The sequence below is a fragment of the Hemitrygon akajei genome, chromosome 6, assembly GCF_048418815.1.
Source record: "Hemitrygon akajei chromosome 6, sHemAka1.3, whole genome shotgun sequence".
Lineage (NCBI taxonomy): Eukaryota > Metazoa > Chordata > Chondrichthyes > Myliobatiformes > Dasyatidae > Hemitrygon > Hemitrygon akajei.
This window is the reverse complement of record NC_133129.1, coordinates 187280803-187293959: the sequence shown is the minus strand read 5'-3', so window position 1 is coordinate 187293959 and position 13157 is coordinate 187280803. Positions and strand designations below refer to the sequence as shown.

Below are 13157 nucleotides of genomic sequence, written 5' to 3'. Positions count from 1 at the left end.
TTCATCCAAGTTATTTAACAAGTTAACAAATTTCATGACACATGCCAGTGGTAATAAAACTGATTCTGATTCTGATTTATATACATCACAAACAGAAGGGGTCCCAGCACAGATCCCTGCAGAACACTGCAGTCCACAGAGTCGTGGCTGAAAGAAGGCCATGGTTGGCAGCTTAACATCAAAGGATATTCTTTGTATTGAAAGGACAGGCAGGAAGGGATAGGCAGTGGTGTGGCTCTGTTGGTAAGAGATAGAATAATATATTTAGAAAGAGGTGACATAGGGTCAGAGAATGTTGGATCTATGTGGGAAGAGTTAAGAAACTGCAAGGGTAAAAAAAACCATTATGGGAATCATATATAGGCCCCCAAACAGTAGCCAAGATGTGGGGTTGAGATTGTAAAGGGAGCTGGAAAAGGCATGTAATCGGGATAATGTCACAATTGTAATGGGGGACTTCAATATACAAGGGGATTGGGAAAATCAGGTCGGTGTTAAATTGCAAGAGAGGGAATTTGTTGAATGCCTACGAGATGGATTTTTAGAGCAGCTTGTACGTGAGCCTACTTGGAAAAAGATTATCTTAGATTGGGTATTGAGTCATAACCCAGATCTTATTAGGGAGCTTAATATAAAGGAACATTTAGGAGGCAGTGATCTTAATATGATTGAATTCATACTGCAACTTGAGAGAGAAGCAAAAGTCAAATGTATCAGTATCACAATAAAATAAAGTGAATTACAGAAGCACGAGAGAGGAGCTTGCCCAGGTGGACTGGAGAGGTTACTGGTGGAGATGATGGTAGAGCAGAAATGGCTGAAGATTCTGGGAATAGTTTGCAAGGCACAGGATAATATGTCTCACAGAAGAAGACATTCTCAAAAGGCAGTGGTAGGCAACTGTGCCTGACAAGGGAAGTTAATGACTTCATAAAAGTTAAGGAAAGGGCATAAGGTAGCAATAGTGAGTGGGAAGTTGGGTGACAAACAAGATGCTGGAAATCCAAACAGCGCACACAAAACGCTGGAGAAAGTCAACAGGCCAGGCAGCATCTATGGAAAAGAGTACAGTCAATATTTCGGGCTGAGACCCTTCTGCAGGACTGGAGAGAAGAAGATGAGGAGTCAGAAGGTGGGGTGAGGGGAGGGAGAAATACAAGGTGATAGGTGAAACTGGGAGAGGGAGAGGTGAAGTAAAGAGCTGGGAAGTTGATTGGTGAAAGAGATACAGGGCTAGAGAAAGGGCAGTTTAATAGGACAGAACAGAAGGCCATGGAAGAAAGAAAAAGAGGGAGGAGCACCAGAGGGAGGCGATGGGCAGGCAGGGAGATAGGTGAGAGAGGGAAAAGGTGATGGGGGGAATGGAGAATAGAGAAGGGGGGGCATTACGGGAAGTTCAAGAAATTGATGTTGATGCCATCAGGTTGGAAGCTACCATAAGATGTTGCTCCTCCAACATGAGTGTGGTCTCTTCATGACAGTAGAGGATGCCATGGATAGACAGGTCAGAATGGGAATGGGAAGTGAAATTGAAATGGGTGCACACTGGGAGATCCCACTTCTTCTGGAGGACGGAGAATAGGTGCTTGGTGAAGTGGTCTCACAATCTGCATCAGGTCGCACTGATACACAAGAGGCCACCTCGGGAGCACTATAGATGACCCCAACAGACTCACAGGTGGAGTATCACCTCATCTGGAAGGACTGTTTGGGGCCCTGAATGGTAGTCCTGGGTAGAGATCATAAAGAGCACCAAATTTCTTGGTGTTCACCTGGCGGAGAATCTCACCTGGTCCCTCAACACCAGCTCCATAGCAAAGAAAGCCCAGCAGCATCTCTACTTTCTGTGAAGTCTGAGGAAAGTCCATCTCCCACTCCCCATCCTCATCACATTCTACAGGAGTTGTATTGAGAGCATCCTGAGCAGCTGCATCACTGCCTGGTTTGAAAATTGCACCATCTTGGATCGCAAGACCCTGCAGTGGATAGTGAGGTCAGCTGAGAAGATCATCGGGGTCTCTCTTCCTGCCATTACGGACATTTACACTACACACTGCTTCCACAAAGCAAGCAGCATTATGAAGGACGCCACGCACCCCACATACAAACTCTTCTCCCTCCTGCCATCTGGGAAAAGGCACCATAGCATTCAGGCTCTCACGACTAGACTATGTAACAGTTTCTTCTCCCAAGCTAACAGACTCCTCAATACCCAGAGCCTGGACTGATGCCAACTTACTGCCCTATTGTCTTGTTTATTATTTATTGTAATGCCTGCACTGTTTTGTGCACTTTATGCAGTCCTGGGTAAGTCTGTAGTCTGGTGTAGTTTTATTCTGTGTTGTTTTTTTACGTAGTTCAGTCTAGTTTTTGTACTGTGTCATGTAACACCATGGTCCTGAAAAAGGTTGTCTCATTTTTACTGTGTACTATACTAGCAGTTATGGTCGAAATGACAAGAAAAACTGACTTGACTTGATTTGACTTGAAGATGTAGGGGTAGGTGTAGCAGAACAAGTGCTACAAGATCCTATAAGAAGGGAAAAGATTAAATATAAAGGCAAACTAGCCAATAATGTAAAGCAGCATTCTAAAAGTTTTAGTTATATAAAGAGTAAAAGGGAGGTGAGAGTTGAAAATGGACTACTGGAAAATGAGGCTAGTTAGGTAATCGTGGGGGACAAAGAAATGACAGATGAACTTAATGAGTACTTTGTATCTGTCTTCACTGTGGAAGACACTAGCTGTGTGCCAGTGGTCCATGAGTGTCAGGGAGAAGAAGTGAGTGCCATTGCTACTAAAAAGGACAAAAAAACCCTGGACAAACTAAAAGGTCTTAAGGTGAATAAGTCACCTGGACCAGATGGACTACATCCCACAGTCCTGAGAGAGGTTGCTGAAGAGATAATGGATGCATTGGTCATGATCTTTCAGGAATCACTTGAATCTGGCATGATCCCAGAGGACTGGTAGATTGCAAATGTTATTCCACACTTAAAGAAGGAAGGAAGGCAAAAGAAAGGAAATTACAGGCCAGTTAGTCTAACCTCAGTGGTTGGGAGAGTGTTGGAGTCCATTATTAAGGATGAGGTTTCGGGGTACTTGGAGATTAATGATAAAATAAGTCAAAGTCAGCATGGTTTCTGTAAAGGGAAATCTTGCCTGACAAATCTGTTAAATGTTCTTAGTTGAAGTAACAAGCAGGGTGGACAAAGGAGAGGCAGTGGATGGCATTTAGTTAGCTTTTCAGAAGGCATTAGTGCCACACATGAGTCTGCTTAACAAGATAAAATCCCAAGGCATTACAGGGCAAAGATACTGGCATATATAGACGAATGCTAACAGGCAGGAGGCAGCTAGTGGGGATAAAAGGGCCTTTTCTGGTTGGTTGCCAGTGACTAGTGGTTTTCCACAGGGGTCAGTATTTGAACCCCTATTTTTCACATTGTTTGTCAATGTTTAGATAGTGGAATTGATAGCTTTGAGGCAAAGTTTGTGGATGATACAAAGATGGGTGCAGGGTTAGGTAGTGTTGAGGAAGCAATGTGATTGCAACTGGACTTAGACAAATTGGAAGAATGGGCAAAAAAGTGGCAAATGGAAATCTATGGAAATTGGGAAATGTATGATAATGCATTTTGTTAAATGGAACAACAGTGCAGACTATTATCTAAATGGGGAGAGGGTTCTAACATCAGAGGTGCAGAGGGACTTAGGAGTCCTCATCAAGACTCCCAGAAGGTTAGTTTATAGGTTGAGTCTGTGGTAAAGAAGGCAAATGCAATGTTGGTATTTATTTCAAGGGGAATAGAACATGAAAGCAAAGAGATAATGCTGAGGCTTTATAAGACACCAGTCAGGCCACAATTAGAATATTGACAACAGTTTTGGGCCCCATATCTCAGAAAGGATGTGTTGTCATTGGATAGAGTCCAGAGGACATTCATCAGGTTGATTCCAGGAATGAAGGGGTTAACAATGAGAAGTGTTTGGCAGCTTTGGGCCTGTACTCACTGGAATTTAGAAGAATGCAGTGAGATCTCATTGAAACCTACTGAAAGTTGAAAAGACTAGATAGGGTGGATGTGGAGAGGATGTTTCCTATGGTGGGGGTATACAGAACTAGAGGGCACAGATCAATCTTGAGGGGTGACCTTTCAGAACAGAAGTAAGAAGGAATTTTCTTAGCCAGAGAATAGTGAATCTGTGGAATGGTCTGCCACAGATTGTGATGGAGGCCGAGTCCATGGGTATATTTAAGGTGGAAGTCGATAGTTTCTTGATCAGTCAGGGTATCATGAGAAGGCAGGTGCATGGGATCCAAGATCAGTCATGATTTAATGGTAGAGATGATGAGCTGAATGGCCTAATTCTTATCCTATGTCTTATGGTCTTAACGCCACTAATTACAAATTTGCCACTCCAAATCCCACAGACTGTCGGGTGGCCAATAACCTCATTAATGTGGTCCTACCTTCCTTATTCCTCAGTTTTCCCTATATAGCAGTGGTTCCCAACCTTTTCTACGCCCCACACCCCAAGGAAATGTTTGATTAATGTTCACACCCCCTCCAAAAGTAATATCACATTTGAAGATGAAGAAGTCTAATTTCTAATTTTTGAACCACAAATTGAACCACATCCAATACTGCAGGTGAACAAATTGAACTTAAAAAAATAAGCTTTTAATTCAGTGCATAAAATGCAAATATAAACTGAGCAATGATTCTAATTTATTCAGAAAAAATTGTAAACAGTAAAATCAATCCCAATTGTGAACATAAAATTCAATGACTTCTTTGCTCCTGCTTCTCATTCATGATTTTGTCAAAACGTGGAACTTTCTTGCTGACCGCGATCCGCAGGTCTGCCTGTGGATTCAGGCGATTCCTAGATTTTGTCTTGATTGACAAAAGAGAACTGAATCCAGATTCACACAAGTATGTTGTTGCAAATGGAATGAGGACACGGAGTGCTTTTCCACCAAATTTTGGGAACATATCCAGCACTGCACACCAAAACTCCTCCAAAGTCTTGCTTTCAAATTGCATTTCAAGAGCTTGATTTGTCCACAAATCAATAAGATCTTCCTTCAGCTCTTCATCATCTGACATTTTCTCCAAACTGTAGGAATATGGATTCATGATCCATTCTTCTGAAATCTTCAGGTCTCCAGCAGCAAAATATCCATCAAACGATTCTGACAACATTTCCAAATGAGCCACAATTTCTTCACGCACAGTAGGAGTTATGGATCCAGCATCATCAACCATCTCTTCTAGTGAAGGAAAATTTGAGAGACTGCCTCTTTCCATCCGTCGACGCCAAAGGCATAACTTTTCTTTGAAGGCATTCAACTTTTCACAAGCCTTCAATATGTTTATCCCTTTTCCTTGAAGAGAAACACTCAGGTCATTCATACGAGTGAAAATGTCAGCTAAGTAAGCCAGCATTTGGGCGAATTCCTGTGATTCCATTGCCCCAACCAGATCACATTCACACTCCTCCAGAAAAACTTTGATTTCTTCCCGCAGTTCAAAGAAGCAGGTTAAAGCTTGTCCTCGTGACAACCAACGGACTTTTGTGTGGAAAAGCAAAACTGAATGCTCACTTCTCAGATCCTCACAAAATGATTTGAAGATGCGATGGTCCAAAGCACGCCCCCTGATCTCACACAAGTATCAACAACTTTCTTCAAATTTGGAGGCAATGTTTTTGATGCTAAATCATGCCGATGAAGAAAACAATGGGTAACTTGCAAGTCTGGAATCTCCTTTTTCATCAATGCAGAAAAGCCAGATTTATTTCCAAGCATTGCAGGTACCCCATCAGTACACACAGAACCAATGACTTTGATATCTAAATCATGTTTGGCAAATAAGTCTTTCACCAGCTGCATCACATCCTTTGCAGTTGTGTTTGTTTTCAGATCTTTACAAAACAGGAAATCTGCCTTGACATACCTCACTAATGTGATGAGTTGACTACAACTGGAGACATCAGTTGACTCATCCAACTGAATAGAGATTTTAAGAGGACTAGCTCTGACATCTGAGATGACTTGGTCCAAAATATCTTCACTCTAATCACTGATTCGGTTGTGAATGACATTATTTGATAGGGGCACCTGTTCAAATTTTTTTCTTGCTTCTTTCCCCAGGATAATTGTTGCCATTTCCAGTGCACATGGCTTGATGAGATCTTCCGCAATTGTATGGGGCTTCTTGGATTTGGCCACTTTATATGCCACTTGGTATGAAGCAAGAAGTAGTGGTTTCTCAACAGAAACAAAACCTAATTTTGGAAGTTCCTTGTGAATCAAAACGAGCTCTTTTGATTTTCAATGACCCAACATCATGTCCTTCAACATCAGCTCCGCCATGCTTGTTCTTGAAGTGCTCTTGAAGCTTGGATGGCTTCAGATTTGAGTTGGAAAACACAACGCTACAAAGAATGCACTGGGTTTTTGCAAGCCATCATTTCCTGTTGTGCAAGTGAAACCAAAGCAGACATAGTCATCATTCCATTTCCTTCTTTTTGACATGATGAAGGGTTAAGGGTAAAGAGAAAAATATGCTAATATGAGAAAAACTATCTGACTAAGTCAGCGATGACCGCTTTACTCAACCAGACACGCCTATAGCAAAGCATCGTGAGAAATATGCTTCCGAATATTATATTACGATATTATCTGCGGTTACGCCAAGATAAATTGTCAGGTGGAAATGCTATGGGGATGCAACGCGAATTATTAAGCTACTCTCTTGATGCACCATCAATAACTCACTCTGAGACGTAAGAAGCGAGGTATCGGCTTTTATTGACTGGAAGATTGAACAACACTACATCCTGGGGTCTGAGGCTGGGCAACAGGCCTCAGTCGCCTTTATACAGGGGTCTGTGGGAGGAGCCACAGGAGCAGTCAGCAGGGGTCTGTGGAAGGAGCCACAGGAGCAGTCCAGACAGGTATATCTAGTTCACCACATCTCTATTGAATTTACACAGCTATTTCCAACGATTACTGGAGATATGAACTCCCATCACACGATTCAAAATCCTCGGCGCTAACCATGATACCTCCTCAACTAACATAATTCAAAATTATCAATGATTCAAGAAAAAAACCTTTTAAGAGAAAAAAACCTTTGAAATTCAAAAACTTCTTTAATGCATTGAGACAAATACGAATGAATGACTTCAGCTGCTTTTTATCAAAATGCGGCTTTAAAAATTTTTATAATTGAATAATTTACCTACTGTCTGCCGGTTTAGTTTTAACGCGAAGTCGTTACTTGATGGTTGATTCAGAGTATATAAAGATTTTGGCATTATGAGATGATTTTTAACTCTGAGATGTAACCTTCTAGCTAACAATGATGAGACTCCTCGACTCTGAGGTGTAACTTCCCAGGTAACACTAATGAGAATCCTCAATGCTGACTCGGGCGGCGGGAGACTGCAGTGAGTTTGCATCTCTCTCGACTCGGGCAGCAGGAGACTGGAGTGTGCTTGGGACAAATGTTACTACCACTTCTCAAGGCACACTGGCAGCTGGCTGAGTGATGACTCGTGACTCGTCACTCAAGGACACAAGCCACTCTTTGTCACACCCCCTGAAATTACATCACGCACCCCCTGGGGTTGCGGGCACCCCAGGTTCGGAACCCCTGCTATATAGCCTCACGAGACTAACTCTGCAGTCTGATCTGACTGAGCACTGCCATAACATTTTCCCTGGCAGGTAACACCATGCCTCCTCCTTTAATCCATCCAGTCTATCAGATCCAAAAGTACAGAAACCCAGAGTATAGAGCTGCCAGTCCTGCAACCAAGTAGCACTAAGGGCTACAATGTCATAATTCTATGTGCTGATCCATGCCCTGACTTAATCCGCCTTTCCTACAATACTCCTTGCATTGAAAGATACACAGCTCAGAGCATTAGTCTCACCATGTTCAACCTTTTGATTCCTGACTTTGTATGTCAGTTTAACAAAATCTTCCTCTACTGTCTGTTGTAGCACTCTGGTTTCCTTCCCAGTACATCCACCTGCTCCCCCTCCCCACACCTCTGCTAGAAACACCTGTTACCAGCACTCACCTGTTACCAACACTCAGCTGATACTAACACTCATCTGTTACCAACACACCTGATACCAACACTCACCTGTTATTGACACACCTGATACTAACACTCACCTGTTATCGACATACCTGATACCAACACTCACCTGTTATCGACACACCTGATACTAACACTCACCTGTTATCAACACACCTGATACCAACACTCACCTGTTATCGACACACCTGATACCAACACTCACCTGATGCCAACACTCACCTGATACCAACACTCACCTGTTACCAACAAACCTGATACCAACACTCACCTATTACTGACATACCTGTTACCAACACACCTGATGCCAACACTCACCTGTTACCAACACACCTGATACCAACACTCACCTGATGCCAACACTCATTTAACACTTATTTAAGAATAAGGGATAGGCCATTTAGAACAGAGTTGAGGAAAAACTTTTTCACCCAGAGAGTTGTGGATCTATGGAATGCTCTGCCTCAGAAGGCAGTGGAGGCCAATTCTCTGGATGCTTTCAAGAAAGAGTTAGATAGAGTTCTTAAAGATAGTGGAGTCAAGGGATATGGGGAGAAGGTAGGAATGGGGTACTGATTGTGTATGATCAGCCATGATCACAGTGAATGGCGGTGCTGGCTCAAAGGGCTGAAGGGCCTACTCCTGCACCTATTGTCTATTGTCGATCATCTATTAACACTCACCTGTTACCAACACACCTGATACCAACACTCACCTGATACCAACACTCACTTGATACCAACACTTACCTGTTACCGACACACCTGATACCAACAGTCACCTGATACCAACACTCACCTGATACCAACACTCACCTGTTGTCAACATTCACCTGATACCAACACTCACCTGATACCAACACTTACCTGTTACCGACACACCTGATACCAACAATCACTTGATACCAACATTCACCTGATATCAACACTCACCTGTTGTCAACATTCACCTGATACCAACATTCACCTGATAGCAACAGTCACCTGTTGTCAACACTCACCTAATGCCAACACTCACCTGATACCAACACTCACCCATTACCAACAAACCTTATACCAACACTTACCTGATAGCAACAGTCACTTGATACCAACATTCATCTGATACCAACACTCACTTGATACCAACATTCACCTGATACCAACACTCACCTGTTGTCAACATTCACCTGATACCAACACTCACCTGTTGTCAACACTCATCTGATACCAACACTCACCTGATACCAACGCTTACCTGTTACCGACACACCTGATACCAACAATCACTTGATACCAACATTCACCTGATAGCAACAGTCACCTGATACCAACAGTCACCTGATAGCAACACTCACCTGATACCAACACTCACCTGTTGTCAACATTGACCAGATACCAACATTCACCTGATACCAACACTCACCTGATACCAACAGTCACCTGATAGCAACATTCACCTGATAGCAACAGTCACCTGTTGTCAACACTCACCTGATGCCAACACTCACCTGATACCAACACTCACCTGTTGTCAACATTCACCTGATACCAACACTCACCTGTTGTCAACATTCACCTGTTGTCAACATTCACCTGATAGCAACACTCACCTGTTGTCAACATTCATCTGATACCAACACTCACCTGATACCAACATTCACCTGATACCAACACTCACCTGATACCAACACTCACCTGTTGTCAACATTGACCAGATACCAACATTCACCTGATACCAACACTCACCTGATACCAACATTCACCTGATACCAACACTCACCTGTTGTCAACATTCACCTGATACCAACACTCACCTGTTGTCAACATTCACCTGTTGTCAACATTCACCTGATAGCAACACTCACCTGTTGTCAACATTCACCTGATACCAACACTCACCTGATACCAACACTCACCTGTTGTCAACATTGACCAGATACCAACATTCACCTGATACCAACACTCACCTGATACCAACAGTCACCTGATAGCAACATTCACCTGATAGCAACAGTCACCTGTTGTCAACACTCACCTGATGCCAACACTCACCTGATACCAACACTCACCTGTTACCAACAAACCTGATACTAACACTTACCTGATAGCAACAGTCACCTGATGTCAACATTCACCTGATAGCAACATTCACCTGTTGTCAACATTCACCTGATACCAACACTCACCTGATACCAACATTCACCTGATACCAACACTCACCTGTTGTCAACATTCACCTGATACCAACACTCACCTGTTGTCAACATTCACCTGTTGTCAACATTCACCTGATAGCAACACTCACCTGTTGTCAACATTCATCTGATACCAACACTCACCTGATACCAACATTCACCTGATACCAACACTCACCTGATACCAACACTCACCTGTTGTCAACATTGACCAGATACCAACATTCACCTGATACCAACACTCACCTGATACCAACACTCACCTGATACCAACATTCACCTGATACCAACACTCACCTGTTGTCAACATTCACCTGATACCAACACTCACCTGTTGTCAACATTCACCTGTTGTCAACATTCACCTGATAGCAACACTCACCTGTTGTCAACATTCACCTGATACCAACACTCACCTGATACCAACATTCACCTGATACCAACACTCACCTGATACCAACACTCACCTGATACCAACATTCACCTGATACCAATACTCACCTGATACCAACATTCACCTGATACCAACACTCACCTGTTGTCAACACTCACCTGATGCCAACACTCACCTGATACCAACACTCACCCGTTACCAACAAACCTGATACCAACACTTACCTGATAGCAACAGTCACTTGATACCAACATTCATCTGATACCAACACTCACCTGTTGTCAACATTGACCTGATACCAACATTCACCTGATACCAACACTCACCTGATACCAACACTCACCTGATGCCAACACTCACCTGATACCAACACTCACCTGATAGCAACAGTCACCTGATACCAACACTCACCTGTTGTCAACATTCACCTGATACCAACACTCACCTGTTGTCAACATTCACCTGATAGCAACAGTCACCTGATACCAACACTTACCTGATACCAACACTCACCTGTTGTCAACATTCACCTGATACCAACACTCACCTGTTGTCAACATTCACCTGATACCAACACTAACCTGATACCAACACTAACCTGATACCAACACTTACCTGATAGCACCAGTCACCTTCTACTAACACTCAAATACACCAACACATACTTGATACCAACATGAACTCATAGAACACTACAGCACAGAAATTGGTCCTTTGGCTCATCTACTCTGTGCCAAACCATTGATCTGCCTTGTCCCATCAACCTTCAGCTGGACCATAGTCACTCACCTGTTACCAGTACTCACCTTTTCACAGTCACTCACCTGTCCACACTGATGGCGCACAGGTTGAAAATAGAGGCGGTGCACAACATGACATCCACGGTCATGAGGTAATCACAGAGACCAGTCCCCAGGGTCCAAAGTCCACCCTGAAACTAAACAGAGTGATCAATTGGTCTATTACACTGGCACAACTGTCTCACCTCACTCCCCACTCCGACAAACATAGCACCCATTAGTTCAGATACAGTCATGGACTTCCCATCAGTGAACAGCATGTGCTGCAGGAAGAGGTCAGGGAGCTGGATATGGCTAGCCAAATGTTGGCTACCCATTAAATCAACAGTGGGGTTTGAGGGGTTTGAGGGGAAGTCTCGATGTTGAGGTGGATTCAGGCCGGATGAGGGGTGATGTGACGGTGGTGGAGAGGTGGCGCTTTGTAACAAAGAGGTTCCAGTGGGGTTTGAGGGGTTTGAGAGCAAGTCTCGGTGTTGAGGTGGATTCAGGCCGGATGAGGGGTGATGTGAAGGTGGTGGAGAGGTGGCGCTTTGTAACGAAGAGGCTCCAGTGGGGTTTGAGGGGTTTGAGGGGAAGTCTCGGTGTTGAGGTGGATTCAGGCCGGATGAGGGGTGATGTGAAGGTGGTGGAGAGGTGGCGCTTTGTAACGAAGAGGCTCCAGTGGGGTTTGAGGGGAAGTCTCGGTGTTGAGGTGGATTCAGGCCGGATGAGGGGTGATGTGAAGGTGGTGGAGAGTGGCGCTTTGTAACAAAGAGGTTCCAGTGGGGTTTGAGGGGTTTGAGGGGAAGTCTCGGTGTTGAGGTGGATTCAGGCCGGATGAGGGGTGATGTGAAGGTGGTGGAGAGGTGGCGCTTTGTAACAAAGAGGTTCCAGTGGGGTTTGAGGGGAAGTCTCGGTGTTGAGGTGGATTCAGGCCGGATGAGGGGTGATGTGAAGGTGGTGGAGAGGTGGCGCTTTGTAACGAAGAGGTTCCAGTGGGGTTTGAGGGGTTTGAGGGGAAATCTCGGTGTTGAGGTGGATTCAGGCCGGATCAGGGGTGATGTGACGGTGTTAGAGAGGTGGCGCTTTGTAACGAAGTGGTTCCAGTGGGGTTTGAGGGGTTTGAGGGGAAGTCTCGGTGTTAAGGTGGATTCAGGCTGGATGAGGGGTGATGTGAAGGTGGTGGAGAGGTGGCGCTTTGTAACGAAGAGGCTCCAGTGGGGTTTGAGGGGAAGTCTCGGTGTTGAGGTGGATTCAGGCCGGATGAGGGGTGATGTGAAGGTGGTGCAGAGGTGGCGCTTTGTAACAAAGAGGTTCCAGTGGGGTTTGAGGGGTTTGAGGGGAAGTCTCGGTGTTGAGGTGGATTCAGGCCGGATGAGGGGTGATGTGAAGGTGGTGGAGAGGTGGCGCTTTGTAACGAAGAGGTTCCAGTGGGGTTTGAGGGGAAGTCTCGGTGTTGAGGTGGATTCAGGCCGGATGAGGGGTGATGTGAAGGTGGTGGAGAGGTGGCGCTTTGTAACGAAGAGGTTCCAGTGGGGTTTGAGGGGTTTGAGGGAAAATCTCGGTGTTGAGGTGGATTCAGGCCGGATCAGGGGTGATGTGACAGTGTTAGAGAGGTGGCGCTTTGTAACGAAGAGGTTCCAGTGGGGTTTGAGAGGAAGTCTCGGTGTTGAGGTGGATTCAGGCC

At 44.5% G+C, this 13157-nt stretch overlaps 1 protein-coding gene across 1 annotated transcript in view; it reads right to left on the bottom strand.

Annotated features, from left to right (window-relative positions):
• LOC140729776 (D(4) dopamine receptor-like) overlaps nucleotides 1-13157 on the bottom strand; it is a 75980-nt gene that overhangs the window by 24413 nt on the left and 38410 nt on the right. The window contains exon 2 of the mRNA XM_073049980.1: nucleotides 11516-11628. Coding sequence (XP_072906081.1) covers nucleotides 11516-11628 — 113 coding nt within the window. The remainder of the gene's footprint in view (nucleotides 1-11515; nucleotides 11629-13157) is intronic.